Source organism: Anarrhichthys ocellatus, unplaced genomic scaffold (genome assembly GCF_004355925.1).
Source record: "Anarrhichthys ocellatus isolate YVR2014 unplaced genomic scaffold, GSC_Weel_1.0 scaffold121, whole genome shotgun sequence".
Lineage (NCBI taxonomy): Eukaryota > Metazoa > Chordata > Actinopteri > Perciformes > Anarhichadidae > Anarrhichthys > Anarrhichthys ocellatus.
In genome coordinates this window covers 661,005-680,922 of record NW_022280151.1, presented here as the reverse complement: position 1 = coordinate 680,922, position 19,918 = coordinate 661,005, and the positions used below count along the sequence as shown (strand labels likewise).

General features: G+C 44.8%; 1 protein-coding gene across 3 annotated transcripts in view; it reads right to left on the bottom strand.

The window, feature by feature from the left end:
* The window catches only part of tmc3 (transmembrane channel like 3), a 74,455-nt gene that overhangs the window by 3,197 nt on the left and 51,340 nt on the right, over nt 1–19,918 (bottom strand). For all 3 annotated transcript variants that reach the window (XM_031876986.1, XM_031876989.1, XM_031876988.1), the window contains exons 16-21: nt 19,495–19,623; nt 8,443–8,553; nt 2,737–2,862; nt 2,328–2,406; nt 1,366–1,408; nt 999–1,272 (exon numbers count right to left, since the gene is read on the bottom strand). In XM_031876986.1, the coding sequence (XP_031732846.1) occupies nt 999–1,272; nt 1,366–1,408; nt 2,328–2,406; nt 2,737–2,862; nt 8,443–8,553; nt 19,495–19,623 (762 nt within the window). The remainder of the gene's footprint in view (nt 1–998; nt 1,273–1,365; nt 1,409–2,327; nt 2,407–2,736; nt 2,863–8,442; nt 8,554–19,494; nt 19,624–19,918) is intronic.

The window sequence follows — 19,918 nt, the reverse complement described above, 5'->3', positions numbered from 1 at the left end:
AAATCAGCCTTGTTCCGGAAAAAGAATTGCGTCGCTTTTTCCTTCTTCTTCTGCATTCTATATGAAAGTACTCACGAAAATAAAATATACATTAACAGGCTAATTATTTGGAGGAAAAAAATAGACCAAGCCCCACTAATGCCGTGTTCGCGCCGCGTATTCGCTCCATCGGTCTTGCCGGGGGCTATTTGTGTTCATTCCCGTGAATCACGCTGGACGCGCCGGAGAGGGGGCGTGGCTTATTGCCCTGAAAGCCGTTCAACTGTCCGCCATTAACCATGGAAAAAATAACCTATTTCTGCTTAATACGTGTTGTGGAAGTCACAGATATCCCGGGAAACTAAACGCCGTCATGTCTGGGTTCATAATATTGTCCAGAGGAGCTCCGTGGATTTTATCGAGCTGTATTCACTGTGTCTAGCAAGCCACACGTCGCTGTTTACTACAGCTGTATGAACACAAAATAAACTGATTTGGCTGTGATTTAACGGCAATAAACTGACAAAAAGGGACTCCAAAATAACTACGTAATGATGCCAATTTGTACTTGTCTTCTCAATGGGGCTCGGATGGGGCGATTTGCCGTTTGACGTGAATTCGCGCCAATCACGCTGGCTGCGAATTTGCGTCAATCGCGCCGTGAATTTGCGTCACTCCAGTCTCATCGTGTCTGTACATAGACTTTGAATGTAATCTACTCGCGCGAATAATTTGCACCGCGTTTGGTGTGAACGCACTATAAGGGTTCAATTAACAGCTTTCAAAGGAACCGTACTACCCGGGCAAACAGAGTTTGTTTTAACCAAACCAAACAGGTTAGGTTGTAAAAGAACCCTAAAACTACAATCTAGTTTAAGACATCTCCATTGGCTATATCTTCACTATTTATCAATCCTACAATAAATTCCTAATCAATGAAATTGTATAGATCCATCATATAATCATGTTGTCTTTAGACAATGTGATTGGCTAAACCAAAATATCAGTGTGTGTCAGACCTGTTGGGTATGTGCTCCGGCCTGTGTTTAGGCAGTATGGTCACTGTTGGACTTCTGACTGATCCAGCCACACTTCCTCTGTTCAGGTCCGCCCTAGAAGCTGATTGGGTGATCGTGCGGATGCTGTTTCCATGACGAACAGGAGAACTAAAATTTGTAACGCTGCCGTTCCGTCGGGGAGATGGAGTGTGAATGGAGGCCTCCTGGCTCGTGATGTCACTCTCCTGCTGATCCGGCTTTTGGTCAGCCACAGCCTCTGGAGCCTGTAATCTCGCTAAGATGGGGTAAATGTTACAGGGTGAGGGTCACGACACTACAAGAAATAATGGAACACACACAGGACACGTGAAAAAAACTCCAGAGATACCTGCAGCCAGCTGGAAGACTTTCTTCTTGTCCTCGGTCCGCTCCTAAAGAGATTAAAGGAAAATTCCACCTTAAATATTTTCTACATTTTAGCTTAAAATTACTTAAAGCTACTACAAGCCACTTTCATTTTGGCGGTCCCTTTGGACAAAAGCGGTAGTGTTTTTACGAGCACCAGAGTCCCTTTAGAAAAGCTTTCATAGCGTCTTTCTATTCATACACTGATGGCATGGGCTCTGCAAGGTGCCACTATCTATTACTATCCATAACTAAGCATCCACACGGCCTTCGGGAGCAGTTTGGGGTTAAGTGTCTTGCCCAAGGAAACGTCGACATGGACTGTAAGTGCAGGGGATCGAGCCGATCTTCTGATTGAAAGACGACCTGCTCTACCGGCAGCATTGGCGGATTTGGGTCAATTGGCAGTGGGCTGGTCTCTGCTGGAGGCCCTGCTGGAGTCTGAGCTGAAAGAGTTTCTGGTGAATCTGCTTGATTTCGTCTGATTTCTTGTTCTAAAATATTGATATCCTATCGCCATCAAAAATCCAGTATTATTCTGCCTTTATTGTTTTGGACCCACAAAACTAAATTTTAAGAAGCTCCTTGAAGACAGCTCGAATGAATTATCACCGGTCAATATAATTGATCATATTCCTGCCGTATTCTTCCTTTCATATGGGGCAACCAAACCTGCTAAATGCAAATGTGCGAGAGGGATGTAGACATTAAGTGTCTTGCCCAAGGAAACGTCGACATGGACTATATTGTGTCTTACAAAGCATACATGTTGAAAATAAATACAGCATGGTAGCCCCTGCCATCAGTTTATGAATGGGTGTGAATGGGTGAATGTTGACATGTAGTGTGAAAGTGCTGTTAGTAGTCGGAAGACTAGAAAAACGCTGTACAAGTACAGTCCATTTACCATTTACCCACTCTGCGAATGATTCGTCAGAAACTTACAGTCTGGAGCTGCATCCTCAGCTGGTTGTTGGTGAATTTGAGGGATCTGGCAATGGCCTGGAGATAGTATATCAGCATGCTGAAACACACAAGGACAAATCATAAGATGTGTGTGTGTGTGTGTGTGTGTGTGTGTGCGTGTGTGTGTGTGTGTGTGTGCAACAGAGGATATTTTGGAAGTCCCCTCTCGGTCATGCTTTAAATCACCCTAAACTCCTGTCTAAAACCCTTTGATTTCATTTGCAGTAATTCTGTGGGAAAAGACTTTACAAGTAAAATTTCTATTCTATTTTTGTTTTGTCAAAAAGACCAGAAACAGGAGTCCACACTTGGTTGGAGTAGTGTGATAATCCACTGTTGTTAATGTAGGAATGTATGTGTGTGTGTGTGTGTGTGTGTTTAGTCTTACAACAGCAGCAACAGTGCTGGCAGCACTACGACAGGGCTAGTGACGTAACTCATCACTTTACTGAACCACAGGGGGAAGTCACTGGCCACTGTCTCAGAGATGATGTCATATATCTTCTCTTGACCACTGAAACACACATTTAAGTACTTTTATGTAGTTAACATTTAGAAACAATATAAACACAATACCACACCTCAAGGTTCAGGTGGCAGATGTAATGACCTCCTCATATTGCACAAACACAGCAGACTCGAGCAAGTACTTTAGCTTCTTTTCCCCTTTGGCATCCCTGTCATCTGCTGCACCCTTACCACCAACTTGTGGACATAACCCAGAGTGCCAAATGCAAACAAACAACCTGCATTGTACATTTCGTGACTATATACAGTAGATCAGTTACAAATTACTGTGTGTAATTAAGCTACTCTTTGGAAAACACAGAGGAAAGTGGAATGTCATTACAAGGACCTTACATATTACTTTAGCTGCAAAAAAAAAAAAAAAAAAAAAATATATATACATATATGTTCTATTTCATCCTTACTGACCGCCAGAGGCAGTGCTTCACACTGGATATCTTCTGTCTCGCTCATGCGCAGGTCGAATATTTATACTGAAAAAGTCACCTGTGACCTCGGATGACCCCCGTCGTCTATAAATTCCGGTGTCATCCCGAGTTCAGTCCTTTTTCATCTTCTCGCTACGCAGGTTAGCTACCATGGTAGCATAAACAAAGATGTGTCTACGATCAAGACATATTAGAGCTTGTCGCTGTAGCCTTGTGACCACCAGTCGGAGTTGCGGATTTCGCCCTCCAAGGGCTGCGACAAGCTGTCCCTCTTCGGAGGGAGCAGTGTGTTCGCCGTTTGGATATCGAGCCCCGGACTAGTGGACGCCCCTATCATCGGTCCTCACCAGTCTGATAAGGGCCACCTAAGTCGTGAAGACAGCAATCGGTGAGATCGATTAACATTGTTTTCTATAACCGTTGTTCGTTTTCCACGGTTGGCAGAGCACTCCCGCTCTAGCTAATCGAGTGGCGTGCTAACGAGAGCGTAGAATATACGCTGTCGGCCCGCCCTTCAGAGTGATCACAGTGAGCAGAGTGTTCCTGCTCAGGCAAACTAGGTGAGAGACTAGCTCGACTAGATTGACATTGGCATTGTGTCCATTGAGATTTAATTTTTACATCTGACATAATTCACAGTTAGCAGTGTCTTCACTCAGGCTAACTTGGTGAGATGCTAGCTAGACAAAGCTGATACTGGGACTGTGTCCATCAACTTTGTAACCTTACGACTGTCAGTTAACAGAGCGTCTCTGCTCAGGCTAACTCAGTGGGACGCTAGCTAAACAAAGCTGATACTGGGACTGTGTCCATCAACTTTGTAACCTTACGGCTGTCAGTTAACAGAGCGTCCCCGCTCAGGCTAACTCAGGGGGAAGCTAGCTAAACAAAGCTGATACTGGGGCTGTGTCCATCAACTTTGTAGCATTACAACTATCACAGTTAGCAGAGTGTTCTCGCTCAGGCTAACTCAGTGAATGCTAGTTATACTAAGTCAACATTGATGTTGTGCCCATTGATGCTTTTTACGCATTACGGCTGTCGCAGCTGGCAGTGTCCACACTCAGGCTAACCTGGTGGGACACTAACTAGACTAAGTTAATACTGGGATTGTGTCCATTGATTTTGTAACATTACGGCTATCACAGTTAGCTGAGTGTTCTCGCTCAGGCTAACTGGTGGGACACCACTATTTACAAGCGACAGTCCTAGTGAGGAGTGTCCTCGCTCCCCTCTCACTGTAAGAACTGTTTTTTTGGCCTGTTCCACAGTGGCAGAGTGCTCTCGCTCAGGCTAACTGGTGGGTCACCAATATCTGCAGCAAATATTCGAGTGAAGAGAGTGTCCTCCCTCCCCTCTCACTGTAAGGACTGTTTTTTTTTGGCCTGTTTCCACAGTGGCAGAGTGCTCTCGCTCAAGCTAACTGGTGAGACACCAATATCCGCAGCGAGTGTCCTAGTGAAGAGAGTGTCCTCGCTCCCCTCTCACCATAAGGACTGTTTTTTGGCTCTGTTTCCACAGTAGCAGAGTGCTCTCGCTCAGGCTAACTGGTGGGTCACCAATATCCACAGCGACTGTCCAAGTGAAGACAGTGTCCGAAAAGATCACTCCCCTCTGACTGCCCCCTGCCTGTTCTCTCAACATTCAGCAGAGCGCTCCCGCTCAGACTGATTTGGAATTCCGCATCAACTAGTGGGACAAGGGTTCCACCAGAATCGCGGCCATGTTAAACTCTCCCGGCTGTAGGACCTGTATAGCTCCTCTTCAGCCTGAGGACGGCCCTGACCTCTTGCCTTAGCTTCGAGCATCTGAGGGAGGGCCTCTCGGAGAACTCAGGCAGGACCTGCGGCATCACGCCTTGAGCAGTAAGGTCTGCTAGGCTGGCCGAAGTGGAACACCTGATGCGTGAGGTCTACCTCCCCCTGTCAGGGCAGCTGAATCCAGCTCAACGTACCCTGATCATTTGTATGGCGCTGGCATGCCTACAGTGGGATACACAGCAGCTGGAACTTCCACCTGTGAGTGCCTTCTTCAGGCGCCTTCCCGCCCTCACCACCTTTTCTGTTCCTCCCTCCGAGGAATATCTGAGGGAGTTGCATACATGCTGGAGAGACACCAGGGCTCTCTCCCACCTTACAGCAGATGGCGAACCCTGACGGCCATGTAGGAGGTGGCAAAATTTGGCCTTGCACGTATGCCAGCCATTTAGCCGACTATTGCATCCATCATAGTTTCCCGAGGAGAATCTGAGGCCCGATGCCAGGTGCCCTTGACCCAACGTCGGGTCAAAGATGACCTGCTATCCAGGGCTTATGACACAGCAGCGCTGTGCACCGTATCTACAACTCCCTCTCCCACCTCATACTTGCCCTCGCAGCTTCTCTGCAGCAGGCTACTTCGACGCTTCCGCCTCCAGCCTCAGTGATGCTTCATTGCAGGCGTTTGCGGTCATGTCGAGGGAACTTGGACGAATGATGTCCACCCTGGTCTAGACGGTCTAGTAGCCGACACAGGCCTCAGCGTCCTGCTGAGAGGCCGGGCCGCTACCCATACAACCCTACCTACGCCCCCCCCCCAGACAACCTCCGAACTTGGGGACGAATATTCGCCCCCCGACAGACGCCTATTCCCATGGTGCATCACCACAGGCAGTTTTTACGTTTCGCCCTTTAAGGCTGCCACTTTCAGTCCAGGGTGCTTCCATTCGGACTCTCCCATCTCCCCATGGGTGTTCACAAGGTGTGTTACTGCTGTCATTTCCCCCTGCAATCACAGGGCGTGAACATACTGCCGTACTTAGACGACTGGCTGACCTGAGCGCCATCCCGGCTTCAGGCGCCACAGGACACTGCTCACCTTCTCTCACGTGGTCCGGTGGGCCTCAAGGTGTACATGGAGAGGAGCTACCTGAGCCCTTCTCAGAGCATAACCTTCATTAGTGTGGCCCTATGAGGGCCTGTCTGTCACCACAGCATGTGGACAACCACCACAACCTCTCCCCCTTCCGAGGGGGCAGACGGTTGCCCTACATCCTTTTCTCCGACTATTGGGTAAACTGACAGCTGCCTCAACTGTCGTTCTCTTGGGTTTGCAGATGGCTAAACAGCCTTCACTTGGATGCCAAGTGGCACAGATACAGGGCAATAATATTATCAAAACAGTGCCTACTCACTCTATCCCCATTGAGGGAGAGTGCATATCTGGCAAACAGTGTCCCCATGGGCTCGGTTCCATTCCACCGGGAGATTGTCACAACAGATACCTGCCTCTCAAGGCGGGGTGCAGTATGACAGAACAGACAGCTTGGGGGCAGTTGTCTGCTCAAAGACCGCAGGGGCAGGTCAAGGTTCTAGAGCTAGCGCTCAAGCACTTCCTTCCATATTTGAAGGGAAAGCATGTGCTTGTCCGGTTGGACAACACCTCTGCTGTGATTTCACATAAACTATCAATGGGGCACCAGATCTGCAGAAGTTGCTACAGGGATCACCGTGCTCTTCTGACTTGGGAGGCCCCTCGCCTGACCAGCCTGTGGGCAATGTACCCACCAGGAGAACGGAACCAGGTTGTGGTTTTCCTGTTCCGTCACAAGCCTCCACCGTGAGAGTGGCGGCTGCATCCAGACGTGTCGACCCACTGCCCCCACTGGGTCTCCCTGATGGAGAGGACCAGTCCTCTGGGTCAAGATGCCCTGGCTCACACGTGGCCAGAGGATCTTCTTCATGCCTTTCAACCATTCCCTCTGATTTTGCTAAACGCTTGTCAGAGTTCTTCCCCGACAGGAGGGATCTCCTGTCGCAACTAGAGGGCGGATTTGGCAATCCAATTCCTGCCGCCTTCAACTATGGTTCTCTGACTGGTGTGCGGCTCAGAACAGGGTCCCAGTACAGCGCCCCGTGCCTGCTGTACTGAGTTTCTACAGTCCCTCCTAGCTAAGGGCCGGTATCCCCTGCATGGGACCTACCCTTGGTACTGGACACCTTATGCTTGTCTCCTTTTGAACCCCTGGCACAGGCGGAGCCGAGATGGCTATCGGCCAAAACGTTTTTTCTCCTTGCCGTCAATTCAGCTCAATGTGGGGACAGGCTGCATGCCCTGTCATTGAAAGAATCATGTCTGAGGTGGAACTCAGATGGCTTGGGTGTCACTTTGTGGCCTAATGCAGTGTTTCTCCCAAGGGTGTTGATACGTTCACATATCAACCAGCCTATCCAGCTGGCAAAGTTGACCCCCCCATCGGGAGAGGAGAGGTCAAGGCTGCTGTGCCCAGTGTGGGCCCTCAGAGCTTATGTGGAAGCCACCGCCTGCATACGGCAGTCGGAGCAGCTCTTTGTCAGTTATGGTGAGCCTAAGAAGGGCTGTGCTCCTTCAAAAAAGAAAACAGCGCCTATCCCACTGGATAGTGGAGGCCATTGCCTACACATATGAGGCGAGCAACTGCGCTCGGCCATCCAGGGTGAAGGGTCACTCTACCAAGAGTATCTCCACACCAAAGGCAGCCCTGAGAGGTGTGCCTGTGGAGGATATATGTGCTACGGCCTCATGAGCATCACCGAGCACATTCACCAAACACTACAGAGTTAACGTTGCCACCCCTCACCCACTGGGGAGGGTTCTTTGGCCAATTTTCTCTGCCGGAGCTATACGAGGTAGTTACTGTGCTTCCTCGTTACTCTTTTGGCATAAGTCATCCAGTGTGAAGCACTGCCTCTGGCGGTCAGTAAGGATGAAATAGAACGAAAGTTACAAATGTAACTACGGTTCTATGAATCCTGGATGACCGCCAGAGTTCTTGGTCACTCGGAATCCCGTGAACTCGCGAGAAGATTCCATAGGACTGAACTCGGGATGACACCGGAACTTATAGACGACGGGGGTCATCCGAGGTCACAGGTGACTTTTTTGGTATAAATATTCGACCTGCGCATGCGCGAGACAGAAGATATCCAGTGTGAAGCACTGCCTCTGGCGGTCATCCAGGATTCATAGAACCGTAGTTACATTCGTAACTTTCGTTTTTTTCAAGAATAGGAGGAGGCAGACAGCCTTTACAGGACGTCCATCCTTCCATTGATAGGGAATATAAATCGCAGCAATTCCTTTCAACACACATCTTTTGACACTATAAACTATGTTTTTACCTGAATGGTCCACAGTGCTGTGACGGTCTGTACCTCACTATGGCAAAGACGGTGGGCAGCATACACAGAAACAGCATAAAAAGCAGCATAGCCAAGTAGAAATTGTTTGATCTGAACAAAAAAAGCAAAGCAAAGACAACATTGGTGTTTTAACATGTTCACATTCCCATTGTTTTCATACCTCTTCTCTACTGTTGCTTTTAGAGCAATCTGTTGAACAATTCAGCAAAATGTAACAGAAATTGAAGTAACTGTTGGAAAATGAGTATAGGCTACTGCATGATTCAAATGTAGTTTTAAAATGACAGCAAATCTTTAGAAGTGTGGTACATGTAGCTGACAATTGCCTCTTGGAACAGACATAAATGAACAGATTTAAAACCCAAAGCAGCTGTGCTCACTAGAACTGTTCAGCTCTTCATTCTGGTACACACCATCCACACTTTGAAAGACAATAGAAATGAGTCCACTTCCTTTAACAGCCAGAGAGTGTGATCACAATGTCTCCTGACTGCACTGTCATGAGTGCAGCAGCTGAAGGATGATATGGGACCCTATTGTTTCAGCAACTATCCTGACCAGCATTTCACCTGCCACAATAACCTACACTGCCATCTGTGGTCGACTTGATGTCGGGGGCTATAAATTTAAACAGATATAAATACACAGACGTAATGTCTCCTGGTGGCGGCACACCATATGTTAAAATGATGTGCCAGCACCACTTAAACAATACCAATGGAAAGTCATTTAGGATCCTTTGTCGAGGTAGACACAAATGTTTAGGTCCAACAGAATAAGGTCTTAATCAAAGTCCATGAGGTGAGGGGGTCCAAGTTGACAGATAGGGCAAACACAGGACTTTCACCCAGGAGACCTGTGTTTGTGTCCCAGTGTAACTAAAAGTCAGAGTTTATTTCAGTTAAAATTACGTAGGAAACATACTTATTTTACCCCAAAACATGATATTGCACTGTTAAGAGGTCGCATACATTTCACGTAGATCACGTTGATTTTTGAACTGGACGGAGCCAGATTAGCTGTTTCCCAATGCTTCTAATCTTTATCCTAAGCTAGGCTAATTACGCCCTCACTCCAGCTCCATGTTTAACCCACAAAACTTTCGGGAAATACATATTTTAGCTGTGCACGTTAAACATTTTCCAAATTACGCTTCCATTTCTTTAAAGCCAGTTCTCTAAACACTCACAAAACTATGTCTGTGAATAAAGACCTGTTGCTGTATGTTTTCACTGATATGGCAACACAATTCATTGTTTGCACAGTAATACACTGCAAGGTGTGGTGCTCCTTTGAGTGTTATAAACTTTTGACAGTATTTGATTATACATTAGCACCTGTGAAGGCCAACTGACAAACACATCGCCATTGTAGTTCCTGCATTTCTTGTGTGAGGCCAGAAACACAAGACTACTTGAAGGATGCTAGAACTAAATCCATATTATCACCGACAGACATGTTGTCAGTGTTACACAGTGTTCCCAGCACTCCACAATCAAGAGCAGGGTTAGCACAACACCTCATTTACTATCAGCAACATCAGTCTCTCTCATCCAGCACAACTGCATCCAATGGCTTACATTAGATGTTCACTCAGCTGTATGGTGGACTGTGTGTGTGTGTGGCTGCTCCGATTTTCCACTACGTCTGGGAGTGACTGATAAGGACTGAAAGAGGCCATGACAGCCTTGTTACATAAATGCAGAGTAGGCTGATCGCCTCAGGCCTGTGTGTGTGTGTGTGTGTGTGTAGGTGTGTAACGACGCACTGCAGTTACCTATGCTGCGGACAGTATTTGAAATGTATTTGAAATGTGATGTGCTGACAAAGGAAAATGCCCACACACAATGTTATTGGATAGATTTATTGTAGGACTGTGAATGCTGGGAGCCATGTGCACAGCTGGGACAAAGAGATGTTCCTTTTTGTTCTCCCTGCCAACAAACAAATAGACAACGGCAGTTAATGACTGATTGAACAGGCTTGATTGTCTAATTAGTTATGTGGCAGAATAATATTCTGTATAGATTGCAAAGACAAAGGTTAAGTCACCTCTGCCTGTTTCCTCTTCCCAGTGTGTTCGGGCAAAATACTTCCCTGGGGGCTCGAGCACCGATTTATGGTTCCGGGACATACCAACCACAGGAAGCGGGTAGGGGGGAAGTCACGATATGTGTTGCTCTGTTTATTTAGATTAATTATTTCTTTATAATTTACTCTATTTATAGGGATGGTAAATATTAGTAAATTATTATTGATAACTTTGGGGTTGGTGAAATCATGTGACTATTTATTGTACATATATTCTTATGGATATACTTACCTGTGGATGGTCTGTCTGGTCTAATTCATCAGGTGTATAAAAGGGGGCTCATTTTGTTGTGTCGGGTGAACGAGTGGAGACTAGTAGACACTGGTGTGATTGATGGTGGGAGCTTTGAATAGCCAAATAAATGAAACTAGTGATGGTGAGATGAAGCTTCATGAAGCATTCCATCCAATTGGTTCACTCGTGGGCCGAAGCTTCATGGTGCTTCATTTGCTCTAATGTGCCATCAAGTGGACAATAAATGTAAAACCAGTGGTGTATAGTAACGAAGTAGAAATACTTCGTTACTGTACTTAAGTCGTTTTTTTGGATATCTGTACTTTACTTTACTACTTATATTTCTGTTTACTTTTACTTCACTACATTTTGCAAAGAAAACTGATACTTTTACTCTGATACATTGCCCCTGAAACCTTCGTTACTCACTACAAAATCAAATCTATCTTTAGAAACAAAATGAATCATGAGACCAACGTCGGGGACTGTGGTGGAACAGAGACTGCAAGCAAGCAGGTTTGGCGAACTAGTGGTCCTAGCTTGCAAGTTAAATTGTTGGTTAATCACGTTAATGCGCAATTGCAAACAAGTGCTCTCAAAGCCGCGGTGTTTAGATTCCCAGTGATGCCCAGGATGCTATATGCTATAGCTAGCTTGAGCAAAACCTTTGCCTATTGTGTTCAAATCAGGCCCATAGGAGTTTACAAGGCAGGTGTCCTTTCTCACAACACTGACCTGATGCATCAAGTGGATATTTGTTGCTGAACACAATATTATGCTTTTGCCCTCTACATCCTCTAGTCGGAATGAGCATACTTATAAACGCACTGTTACAACTCCTTCATAGTGTCATATTGCTTTTCGGAGAATTATGATGATAAGTTCATAGTAGATGCAAAAGTATACTTATGTACAATATATTATGTTGAACATTGTTGGTCCTGGATGGATCACAGCCAACCCAATTATGTTCAACACAACTCCTTGTCCTTGGTCATGGTGGCCACAGCACTTAAAAGAATAAACTTCATAATTCTGACACTTTGCTTTTTTATTAACAGCATTTACTTGTACTTTTACTTTCAATACTTAAGTACATTTAATATCAGAAAATTACTTTTGATACTTAAGTACAATAAATATCAGATACTTTAAGACTTTTACTCAAGTAGTATTCTAATAGGTGACTTTTTACTTTTACTGGAGTAGTTTTCCAGTAAGGTATCTTTACTTTTACTCAAGTATGGCTTTTGAGTACTTTATACACCACTGTGTAAAACAGACAGAGTGATGATAATGACGCCATGGCTTTGGTGTGTGAAGCATCGAATTGAATAAATGAATGAATGATGTTTGTGATGCCAATACATAACTTATGAACTTATTAATATGGTGTCTGTCTTTATGATACAATGGCAGGGTCAAAAGGGAAAGTGGAAACAAATTGGGGAGAGGTTTGTGATGTGAATGTGCTTGTGTTACTAGGGACATTTTATTCATTTGTATTTAAAAATAACAACTTTTCCACAGTGCTGGGCTTCAGGTGGTTTCTTTTTTTTGAGATTGTTTCGCCTGCTTTAGAAAACACCCTTTCACATGGCACAGATGAAGCTGGGGTACAGAGAATAGTTTGCAAACAAAAGCGCAATAAAGTCCGAAGTACACAAAATGTGACAGGGGATCCATTGCGTTTCGCTGCCCCTTAGATTTCGAATCGCACGCGAGACCTGTGAACCATTTCCTGAATCAGTCACGTGTGTGAAGGCAAATCACTGTCAAAATCCGAGAGCGCAAATGAGATCCATGCGCGCGCGAAAATCAAACAGCCGCGCGCGTATTTTACTTTGACGAGCGCTTTTACGTCACTCCGTGAGCAGAATTCACTCTCGCGCGAGCAAAAGTCGCTCGCGAAGCTTAAACCTGCTCGCTCGCAAGTCTTTTACCTGCTCGCTCGCGAGTAGTTTTTCTTTTTGACAGTAAGTGGGCGGACCCAGTCTCCATTGTATCTCTACATCTAATTGGTTACAATCTTCGTCTTTGGATAAACCGGATATCACTCTGACACAGATGCTAGGGGGAGATTTTCAGATTGCAGGTCAGGGGCAAATAATGTACATTTTACTGTACGGGTACTTTTACTTTCTGCACTTAAAGTACATTTTGCTGATAATAACATTGACTAAGGTTTTGAATGCAGGTATTTTACTCGTAGTGGATTATTGTTTCACCAGTATGGTATTAGTACGTTTACTGCAGTGAAGGATCTGAATACTTTTTCATCCACTAATTACTTGTCAGTGATTTAACAGTTAATATACAAACAGTGGTCCCTAATCTTGGCTCCAGATCTTTGAGCAGGTCCAAATTGTTGCTCATATTATATACAACTATATTATATCTCTTCTGTAAACACAACACTATGATTAAATATGATCACATCATGTTTTAATCAATTAAGATCAAAGAGTTTCTTTGAGCTGTTTGTCACAAGAGGTTTGACTATCAAACACACATTGTCTGTAATAGAATGATGGAGTGAATTTAAACCAATCTGAGCAACTTGACTTTAACACATTTTTAATTGTTGTATTTAAAACTCTATTAACATAATTTGTATTTCATCAGCCTCTACAGTCTGAAAAGTTTACAAAACCTGTCAGACAAATGTAGAACATCTTGAGATGTAGTGGAGTAGTGTTTAGTGGCGGATTGAAAACCACCTCTATCAGAACTAGCATCTGTGTCAGAGTGATATCCGGTCTATCCCAAGACGAGGATTGTAACCAATTAGATGTAGAGATACAATGGCGACTGGGTCCGCCCACTTACTGTCAAAAAGAAAAACTACTCGCGAGCGAGCAGGAAAAAGACTCGCGAGCGAGTGGGTTAAAGTTTTGCTCGCACGAGAGTGAATTTTGCTCGCGGAGTGACGTAAAAGCGCTCGTCAAAGTAAAATACGCACGCGGCTGTTTGATTTTCGCGCGTGCATGGATCTCATTTGGGCTCTCGGATTTTGACAGTGATTTGCCTTCATACACGTGGTACGGCCGGCTCGCGAGGCTTCGAACGTCACCACACGCGCTTCACAAAAATCTGCGAAGACTCGACACGAAAGGTCACATCACTAAATGAAACTTCAGCTGAAACCTCGTCCGGACTCCTGATCTGCTCATTTTCTTCCATGGCCGCTCGGGCATCCTAACAAAGTGCGTGCAAATTTGTCCAAAGGGAGTCTGTTTAGGTCCACAAACAGACATAAAGACAGGCTCATTTCTGCAACCCGTTGCTGCTCTGTGTTATTTCAGGCAGAAAATCTTCTCTCGCACTCATATTTGTGAATTTTTTTTTGTGCAGTTTGATTGATAAAATCTGCTAGACATTAATAGGCTTTTAAAACATATTTGAGTGACAATTGCAAGTGACAAATAATTGTATTATGATTTCAATGGACTATTCCGGACCTAACAACGTGTCATATGATTAAATCCGCAAATCACAGGCCTTACAAATCCCACATACACACTGAGTCAGAGCAGGTTTTTTTCATGGATGAGACGACATTTGGAAATAACTGAACATGGCTGAAAATTATTGCAAACTGCTTTATTACGATGTATTGAACACTCTTAGTGATAAAGCAAGTGAATATATAGTTAATATGTAGTTATATAGTATATAAAATTAGAATAGAGCAGCGCAAAATCTGGTTCCAAAAATTAAAATTTGGCTTGAAATTCTGTACTCAGTCCTCTTTTATGCTGGCCTGCTAAGTAAAATTAGCTTGGACAGACCACAAACCTGTTGTGCTATGAATGTGGAGTATTTTTAGGCTTCAATCTGCATTATTTCAAAAACAATGTTCAATAAAAGTGCTTTTTTTTCAGGCGAACCTGAAAGTTTTCAATTTGAGCTGTGTGCCATCTTCGTTCACTATTAACCAGTAACATATACACAATATTTACACATCTGAACAAGTCTCTCACAAGTTTTACCTGTATTATACCATCAAAATTATTAAAATAGACCTTGTAGTTTCAGATCTACAGTCTTTAAGTATGGGTATACAATTTTCGAGCAGAGGCCTAAAAATAGGGCTAGGGGGCTGTAGTCACTAAAAGATTAAGAGACCCCACCAGTGGGGCTGCAGGGGGTCTGAAGTGTCAATCAAGAAGTCTCGGACCCCTGAGACACCCTGTGTTTCGCACACTGGTGCTGATGCTGTTTCATCATTATCAAAGAGAAGATCACAGGAGTGTGGGATTCCAGAGAAAATATGGACATGAAGTCATGTGTTCTTTAGTTCACTGAGTGTGTGAGATAAAATACTTCTCTCTCTTCTACTGTGCGTGTGTGTATGATGTGTGTTGGGGTCTGACTCTGAACTGATGGCTGACTAAGGCCCTCACATGTGCTTTTAAACAAAGGAGCATATGTTGGCCTGATGCTTAACAAGAGGCCTGATCCTGGTAGATGCGACACTCAAGATCTAAGGAATGTGCCACACCTAACAGCTCCAGCCAAATTTAAATGCTGGCCCCTCATTGGACAAAAGGGACCCCCCACCGGTTTTATGACCTGAGGACAGGCATCTGATAAAACCAAGCCCGAGTTTCAAATATCCCCTTTCTGTCCAAACTCGTTTGGTGCCAGGAGGTCCACAAGGAAACGTTTGCCTCTCAAGAAATTCTGTTAGGTCTCAAGTCAAATTCGCTGGACGAGCATAGACTGTGTTTTATATTTTTGTTTTTGGATCCTGCAGTGAGAGAATGGATAACTTCTACGACCCGTTCTCTCACCATTATTGTATACAGTGCCGGCCAAAGGATGACAATTCCCCTTTTCTTCGCCGAAGAGCCCTCCTCTCTGCAGAGACTGAGGCTGAATTGCGCCACGCTTGGAGCTGTGCAACCGAGTGGAGTTCCCCACTCGAAGGACCGATTCGACCAAAAGAAACCTTCTCATAGTAAGAGTTTATCTGGTGTTTGGGCTTAATTTAGGTCATTTAGTGTGTTATTCCTTAGCTTGTTTTGTTTAATGTAGTGTTTAGAAGGTGTTATTGTGCAAGCATCACGGACCGCTGAGTCCTGCTATACTGTGTATTTCCTGCAGCTGTAACCGTGTTGTATTAGATCAGTCACTGCCAGTGAATTTGGAGATTGTGATTTTATTACTTTAAAGACCAGAACCACGGCGGGCCGAACCTCGATTCGCCGGCCAGGTTCCGGGGTGATAAGAAAGCAAAGTAATATTCATATTTCACCGCGGTGATAAAGATCTGCTTTGATTTGGGGATTATTTTATTTTGTTCGTTTTGTTTTCTCTTCTTTCAATCGGCTCCGTGAGTAGGATTTAGAACTGTAACTATCACTGTATAAACGTGGCAGAGTTTTTACGTGATAGAAAAGCTCTTCTTACATCTTACGGCGGCGCTAAGTGCCGTGCTTTAGAGTTCGGCTTTCCTTTCTTTCTCTCTCTCTCTTCCTACTAACACGCACACACATAGTTAGACACACATACTGACTTAGCTAACCATCTCAGACACGTAGGTGAACGTAGTCTATTGTCTCAACCCACATTGTGCGTCGATCCACGTGGTTACATACATAGCCACCTCCCCTATTTTGTAGTAGTTCTCTTACCTCCGCCATCTTGTTTGTAGGCCCACGGGCCCCGGCCCCGCTTGAGATTACATTCTACCACTGTCTGAGTAGTTCACTCCTCCCCTACACACATACACCCCCCACATACATGCACATCAGTGGCGGGCCGTGCATTTTATACCTGGGCCTTCTGTGCTGTCCTACTACAGTTGAACAGCTACGGTGCAGATACATGAATCCGTGTATGACGGGACGCTGCGTCATTAACGGACAATGCATAGTCAAATCAACAATGACAACAACAAAGTCATAAGAACCAGTCACATATATTTATATGACAACAAAGCATGACACATCAATCCAGCAGACCTGCAGCGGATCCATGCATTCCACCACACAAGAGCACGAGCCATTCAAATATTATTCATAAAAACGACATGATAAACAAATGAACAGTAGTAACGTTACTGCAAATGTCAAAAACAAATGCAGTTTGTCACTTATCGAATGCTGTTCACTTAAAGACAAAGTCCATCCTCCTTTCTTTGTTAAAGAGTTTAATCCCAGTACATGGTTTCAGTTCCAGTAAGAAATCCTTCTCGATTCATGGACGAATCGACCGCGACCGGCCGGCGACAGCCGACTGCGACCACGGACCGCCGGCCCCCGGCTGCGGACCGACCGCGACCACCAGCCCCCGGCCGCGGGCGGACCGCAATTGTGGAGCTGCGTTTCCCTGCGAACGTGTTGATCTGTAGATCCACTCAGGTTTCTCCCAAAAGTTTTCAAAAGTACCGTGGTGCTATGGCGTCCTCAGGTTAGCGTAGCATAGCTCCAAACACCAAGATGCTCAGTTAAAATGAAACACATTCCCAGCCATGAAATGTGCAACGCTGTCAGCCAGGAACACCGTTCATACAAATAATTAAACTACACCAAGCAAAACCCTAAACATTTTATAATTTCTTCCATATCTTTCAATTTGAACTCTTACTGCTCCAACTAACTTCTGCCAGCTTCCTTTAATTTCACATTAGTCACGCACTCGCCCACTGACTAATCACGGCGCACGTTAATGCTGACGTACTTAGCAGGCTACCTGGGTAGCATCGGCACGTCAAAGAATACGCCCAACATGTCAAACTAAAGATCAGATTGGTTGAACACTATGACAATCAACAATATCGTCCCCATTCACTTAATCTGCAAAGTCTACCTAGAGGACCTCGGGCCTCTCTCCTTACATAGAGACCTAGGGGTGAAATCTGATTGGATAAAAGCTCTACTTAAAACAAGCTGCACTGGAAGCAGCGCTGCAGGCTGGAAGCAGAGCAACAGAGGAAGACAGGAGTGATAAAACTCTCTGTGCGTCAGAGAATTTCCTTGGCTCGTGGAATCTTTCTTTCCTTACGGCTGGAACAAAGGCGGCTTCGGTGGAGAGGAGAAATGTGCTTCTCTCTCTCTGAAGAATCCGTTTCTTCACTTCTGCAGGAAAATTGTCCACTTCCTCTCCCAGGAAGCGAAACAAAACAAACAAACAGTCCAGTAGATTCGTCCAGCGAATATAAAACAGTTTAAAACCTAGGATTTTCTTTTAAACACAGCAACGTTGCGTGCCTCCTTTCACCGACTCGACATCAGCGGGATAAGCAAGGAGCTGAGGGAGAGAGACTGTTTTATGGAAACCGTGCCAAACCACAGGGGTCCTGGGGTGTCTGTGGCCCTCGGCCAATTAGATCGCAGTGTTGCATTTGGGTGAAGAGTTCACACCTTGATGTGAACTTCTTTCTAGTGGGGGTTTGAATGCTTATCAAACTCAAATCAGGCTCTGCCTTGCTTGCAGAATAGGCAGGCCCAGATCCCTTTGTTTCAAAGCACATCACGAGGCACATAGATCCCAACAATTTTCTTGCATTTTTACCATAGACTGTACACAAGAAGTGGACGTAGTTCTCGTGACTTCACCCATTGGTTTGTAAATTTCCACTTTGAAGCCTCAAGTTCGGTGTTTTGGCCGTCGCTATCTTGGCTTTTTATAACCAGTTAACGGAAGTGACCATATTTGGACTGAGGAGGAGTGAGGGACACCGTACATGGCTCTGGTAGAGACCTGTCAATCACAAGTTAGCCCCGCCCTAATGCATACCCTGCTTTATGGTCTGTTTGACTCTAAATGGACCATAATCTACTAAATGAACATCATGCTGTGTTGAAGAAGACTTGAAACTAGAGATTGAGACCATAAACTCATGTTTAAAATGTTTACTGAGGTAATAAATTAAGAGAGAAGTAGAGTCATTTTCTCATAGACTTCTATACAATCAGAAGAGTTGCCCCCTGGTGGCCATTAGAGAGAATGCAGCTTGAGGACACTTACTAGGATCATACTTGTGAACAAAGCAAAGAGAAGCTCTGATAAGAACACACAGAAGGAGAGACTTCATGCTCTGCTCAGGTCGACATTAGTCCACTATATCTTTAAATAGATGATAGTTGTCAGATGATATATTAATGATCTAAATATTGTATATAGAGAACCTTTAAATGCATGTAGCCAGGGCCGCCGACAGAGGGCGAACACTGGGTCACTTGTTGCAGGCCATGGGTCAACTGCGGGCCCAAAGGGACCTCCAAACTTTAAATAATCTGCTGCCAGGGCCAACAGTTGGATCACTGTTATACTGCTTGACTTCAGTCCAATCACCAATGGTTATGTTATCCTAGCTAAGAGGCTACTGTAAATACTGATAGCGTACTGTAAATAAGTGGGAATTAGATTGACATGGTTGTTTCTCAGATAATCAGCTGTTTCCGTTGGCAGTGTGTATCTTTGTCTGTTTAAATGCCCCATTAGTTGAGACTAATACTATGTTCGGTATGTATGCCTTATTCATCTGCAAAACTTATCATTGCAGATGCAGTTTGATGTTAGTAATAATTGGATGTCAGTGTGGTGACATCAACACATTTGATTATTAAAAATGTTATTCTTGATATCAGCAAAGGTTAATGACACACCCAGTTATATACAGCATATTAACAGCACCCACATACATGCACAAACGTGTGTGTGTGTGTGTGTGTGTGTATACGTGTATGTCAAACCTGGAGGCTCGGAACACCTGCTGATGGGGAACATTACAGGTGAGGACGGCCCAGCTCCTCAGATACATAAGACCAATCAGCTTCAACACGTTGAAGGCAGGAAGACAGGGAGAGAAAAATGCTCCCATCCTGGAGGAGAGAAAGAGAAAAGTCAGTAACACACACACACACACACACACACACACACACACACACACACACACAACCACTGGGGTCACACCTCATATAACACACATTACATCCTGTGGCTCATGGTTTTGCTTCATTATGTTTATTGCTGCAAGGCGACATTTCTGAAATGAGTTGAGGAAATACAGTGGAGCCAGACACAGAGGTGTAATGGAGAGATCATAGAGGGCCACATTCTTTTAAACAGGGTCATGGAGACTGGTCAGCACCGGCCAGACTATTAACTCTGAATTAC